This window comes from Sinocyclocheilus rhinocerous, unplaced genomic scaffold (genome assembly GCF_001515625.1).
Source record: "Sinocyclocheilus rhinocerous isolate Xijiao unplaced genomic scaffold, SAMN03320098_v1.1 scaffold311, whole genome shotgun sequence".
NCBI classification, from domain to species: Eukaryota; Metazoa; Chordata; class Actinopteri; order Cypriniformes; family Cyprinidae; genus Sinocyclocheilus; species Sinocyclocheilus rhinocerous.
The window spans coordinates 335,708-341,221 of NW_015623669.1; the positions used below are offsets into that span (position 1 = coordinate 335,708).

A 5,514-nucleotide genomic window follows, 5' to 3' on the forward strand; every position below is an offset into this window, starting at 1 on the left:
AAAGTTCGGCAAAAGGCGGGATTGAACCCGGGTCGATCGCGTCAAATAGCCAAAAACATGAACTTTTCCATTTGCGCCACTGGAGCTGACTTTTTACTGCCACTTTTAAAGTGTTGACAAGCCCAATCACACGTTGCAGGGCAGAATTACTGTACATAGCATTTGTTTTTTAGACTTGCATTTGTAATTTGTTATTTTGTTTTCAGAATTGTGATTTGTTTTGCACTTCTCTGTCACCGTATTTTTCTCTTGTTGTAGAGGGTTGTTGGGTTCAATACAAATGTTTTCTGAATTGTTGTTGTGCTTTCTGAATTGTTATTTTGTTTTTTAGACTTGCATTTGCGTTTGTAATTTGTTGTTTTGTTTTCAGAATTGTGATTTGTTTTGCACTTCTCTGCCACCGTATTTTTCTCTTGTTGTAGAGGGTTGTTGGGTTCAATACAAGTTAAGCTCAATCAACAGCACTTGTGGCATAAAGTTTATTGCCATAATATTGTTAATTTATATTTGTCCCTCCTTTAAAAATACAATTTTGGTTACAGCGAAGCACTTACAATGGAAGTGAATGCGGCAGATCTATAAACGTTTAAATACTCAGTGTTTCAGTAGTAGTTACTAACCTTTTCTTTGTACAACTTTGTTGCCATGACAACGTAGAAGCTACAAAATAACAAGCTTCATATTTCTGCTTTTAAATCCTTCAAAAATGGGCCCGAATCACTTCCATTGTGAGTTCTTTTTAAACAAAACTAGAAGAGTCAAAATAATTTTTTATGGTACTCAACATTATGCTGTTTATTTATCTTAACGTGTATTGAATCCGCAATATTCCTTTAAGCCACACTTATGCATATCTGAAGTGCTTTTAGTTGATATATAAAGTTCTTCACATGATATATAAGTAAAAGTGTCTAAATATTAATGCAATGACATTTATTAACTTCTAAGTGTTTTTCAAAAATGAGACTAGATCATCTTTTATCATCTTACTCTGACCTGTCAGAAAGTTGTCTGATATCCTGCATTTTAAATCCATCTTAGAGAGTTTTTAGTACAATCAGAGTGCAGATGATATGATTTGTGTACCTCGACATGATTTAACTAGTCTGTCGTGATCGGCAGGCTCTGGTGCGATCTCCTGTACATCATGTTACGACGGCTTCAAAATGTTTGGAGGAATCTGCTCATCTATGTGTCTAATTGGGGAATATCCCATCGTTGTGGTAAATGTCTTTTTAATACAGTTTTATCAAATCAGTAATGTAGTGTTTTAATGCGTCACCAACACCTTCTAAATTAAATTTTCTCTCTTAAACCTTCATTATTTATGTTTTTCTTATATTTAATCGCTTCCTGACATTTCTTAGCCATTCAAACGTACATTAAATGGTTAAATGTGTGAACATTTTAGACAAAGTTCTTTCTAACATGCTTTGTGTTTCGCACAGAATAACTCTTGTGCGACATGTGACCCGTCCTGTGATGAATGTAAAGGCCCGGGACCCTACAGCTGCACCTCGTGCCCTGTTCTACAGCGCCTCACAGAGGATGGGAGGTGTCTTCCCTGCTGTGGAGAAAACACACGCGGAGATTCCTCAAGGTTCCCCTCGGAATGCTGCCAGTGCCACGCACTGAATGGTACAAGCTTTAAATTCATTCATTCTACACTGAAATAGTTTTTTTTACAATTTACTGTGAAACAATTTTCACTCAGAAATTGCTAATGCATTTAGCAGTCATGAAGAAACGGCAAGCAACACAACATTTAAAAAAAGCCTGAAATTGAATTTTCTACTGAAAATGTACTCCAATATGTTTCATTTATATTTTCTCGAAAAGATTTTACAGTGTAAATGATGTGTTTGATAGAACATCATCACCGTCATTTATAAAGACAATTGATGCTTATGAGTATTTCAAATGGCAAGTCTTTACAAATAATTATTTAAATAAATAGTGTTATTTTCATATTATTAATGTGCTATTACAATATTTATTCATATTTTAAATGAGCTTTATTTCTATTTTTGTAGTTTTCATTTTCATTTTAGTAATCTTGTGTGCTTTTGTTATTTTAAATAGTTAATATTTCTATTTCACTTTAATTTATCTTTATTTCAGTTTTAGATTGATTAGTTTTGGTATGTCAGCTTATTTGATTTCAGTTAGTCGCAAAGGCTACATTTCAAGTTTTTGTCTAATATTTATATTTTATTTTATTTCAGCCTTATTTCAATGAAGTTTTATTTTTAGTAAAAAAAAACAAACACTGCTATATTTCAACTGCTTTACAGATAAAATAATGATTTATATATTTATATCAATTATTTATTTGAATATTTATATACTGAATAATTGATGTGAAATACTTCTGCTCAACAGCCTGACACGTCAGCTTATTTGATTTCAGTTAGTCGCAAAGGCTACATTTCAAGTTTTTGTCTAATATTTATATTTAATTTTATTTCAGCCTTATTTCAATGAACAGTTTTATTTTTAGTAAAAAAAAACAAACACTGCTATATTTCAACTGCTTTACAGATAAAATAATGATTTATATATTTATATCAATTATTTATTTGAATATTTATATACTGAATAATTGATGTGAAATACTTCTGCTCAACAGCCTGACAAAATCCAATCTTGTGTGCATTTTTGTTTGATTCTAAAAACTGAGAAACCATTTCAAATTTATTTTCTGTCGTAATGACAACATTCCATCATTGCTTAACTTGAACCAACCATGTAAGATTCACATAGTACTGTATCATTAGACAGCACTCACTCAAAGTGGCAGATGCTACTAAATTACAGTTTGTACATTTTTAAACACCTTGAGCTTTCAGTGGCTTTCAGTGAAGCCATTGAGCCGTTGCAGCCAGGAAGCCTTTGACCTTTAACCTCTCTTTTCTCAGATGAATGCATTGTCGCGCTGAGCTACAACCTCTTCAGCAACGATCCAGTGACTTCGGTTCATCCTGGCCTTTTTGTTTTCACGGCCATATTTGTGCTGGTGAGCTTGTGGCTTGCCATTTTTCTCTTCCTGCATTTTCGGCAGAAGATCACCTCAAAGCCCATCGTCAAATTGAACGGCTACACCAAAATCACAGATGCCCCCTTCACCTCTGCGACCCTGAGTGACAGCATGCAGATGGATTATTGCGATAAAGAAGTGGGCCAAGAGGAGGATGAGGAGGAGGATGAGGACATTGTTTACATGGGGAGGGATGGAATAGTGTATCGAAAGTTTAAATACAGCCTGTTGGAGGGGGATGAGGAAGGGGAGGAGGTGGAGGTGGAGGTGGAGCTGGAATATGATGATACGTATACTCTCACATAAAACATAAAAAGCCTGTTTATTTTCTTTGATATGTGCATATAATTACGTTATTAACATTTTGACATGCAGAAACCCACTAATCTTCACCAATCAACAATTAAAGAAATGGTTCATCTAAATATCATGATTTGTCATCATTTACTAACCATGATGTTGTTCTAAACCCTAATGGCATTATTTCTTCTAACACAAAAGCAAGCTGCTCTTTTACATACAATGAAAGTGAATGGTGACCATCAATTTTTAGTCAATTTTGACTTGTATGTTACAAAAAGTGGATTCAAAATGGCTCAAACGCTTATACGGACTACTATTTGTATGCTTTTATGTTGTATTTTTTGGTTTTCTTGACAGACCCTGGTCTCCATCCACTTCTATTGAATGGAAGAGAGCAGTTTGGATGGTGCACATGAAAATACAATACTCTTTTGGTAAGTAACTAAATATTAAATATCATGTGATGGTGTCATCAATATTCATGTGGAAGTCATGCCTGTTGCTTTATATTTGTAGCTAAACAATAGTTTATCCAAAAATGAAAATTTGCTGAAAATGTTCTCACCCTCAGGCCATCCGAGATGTATACGAGTTTGCTTCTTCATCTGAACAGATTTGGAGAAAATGGATCCTCTGCAGTGAATGGGTGCCGTCAGAATGAGAGTCCAAACAGCTGATAAAAACATCACAATAATCCACAAGTAATCCACACCACTCAAGTCCATTAGTTAATGTCTTGTGAAGTGAAAAGCTGCATGTTTGTAAGAAATCCATCATTAACTTCAAAACATTATGTCCAGCTAAAATATGAGTCCTATATGCATAAAATGGCTTTCTCCAGTGAAAAAGTCATCTTGTCTGAATCAGGAGAGAAATATGCACTGATCAAGCACTGTTTACAAGTGAAATAGTCTAGACAAATACGTCAGTGAAATTTTGATGTGAGAGGACAACTGAGGATGGATTTATTTTAATTTTTTTACTGGATTATGGTCGTATGGTCATATTTTGGCCAGAATCAATAGTTAAAAGTTAAAATACCGTAATGATGGATTTGTTTCTTAAAAACACAGCTTTTCATTTCACAAGACATTAATTGATGGAGTTATTGTGTGTTTTTAACAGCTGTTTGGACGCTCATTCTGACGGCACCCATTCACTGTAGATTGGTGAGCAACTGATGGAATGACAAATTTCTACAAATCTGTTTTGATGAAATTACAAGCTCATCTACATCTTGGATGTCCTGAGGGTGTTAATTTTCAACAAATTGTCATTTTTGAGCGAACAATTCCTTTAAGACCTGTCAATGATTTATACAGTGTATTGACAGTCTTTTTCAAATGTTAGCTGATTTAACAGTCCGTTATCTACTGAGTATGATGAATTGAATATGATGGCTCTTTGTTGTTTATCTCAGTTAAGTTTGATTACTTGATTAAACTAACACAGTGCTGAGAACATCAGATATATGTAGAAACTGATCTTCAGAAACTACAGTTGCAAGCCAGATTAACATATTCAGTTAATGAATGTAGCACTATAAACCATAAACTAAACGAATGTAGCACTATAAACCATAAACTAATCCTTCAAACACAAGTTTGTAATGTTTAAAAAAAAATGGAATACATTCCTTCTATTTTGAACTTTATTTTAAACTCTAATAATATATCACACTATTACTATATTTTTGCACAGTTTGAGAGACTTATTTTGAAAACATCTTGAAAGGTAGTGTACATGTGACCAAGGATTAACTACAGACAAGTAACCGATTTCCATTAGATCAAACCAAGTCGTTTGATTGCATGGGAAACCCTCACTGAAATGTCAGCTGATCTTAGGCACTGCGTGACCAACAGCGCACAAAATGAAATAAGAGCCGGTTCACTTACCCTTGAGGGCGTCTGTTTTCAGGACATTATCTTTACAGCAGCCTCTCATCCATACAAGCTGACCAAATATTTAGCTACACTGACTTTTCTTAAAGGGGTCATATGATGTTGCTAAAAAGAACATTATTTTGTGTATTTGGTGCAATGAAATGTGTTTATGCGGTTTAAGGTTCAAAAAACACATTTTTTTCCACATACTGTACATTATTGTTTCTCCTCTATGCCCCGCCTTTCTGAAACGCGTCGATTTTTACAAAACTCATCGGTCTGAAAAGC

The 5,514-nt window shown here is 34.2% G+C and overlaps 1 protein-coding gene across 1 annotated transcript in view; it reads left to right on the top strand.

Moving 5' to 3' along the window:
- The window catches only part of LOC107723482 (proprotein convertase subtilisin/kexin type 5-like), a 19,369-nt gene extending 15,840 nt beyond the window's left edge, over positions 1-3,529 (top strand). The window contains exons 14-16 of the mRNA XM_016532165.1: positions 1,123-1,223; positions 1,449-1,638; positions 2,919-3,529. Of these exons, the coding sequence (XP_016387651.1) occupies positions 1,123-1,223; positions 1,449-1,638; positions 2,919-3,343 (716 nt within the window). The 3' untranslated portion in view covers positions 3,344-3,529. The remainder of the gene's footprint in view (positions 1-1,122; positions 1,224-1,448; positions 1,639-2,918) is intronic.
- Positions 3,530-5,514: the final 1,985 nt, after the last annotated feature.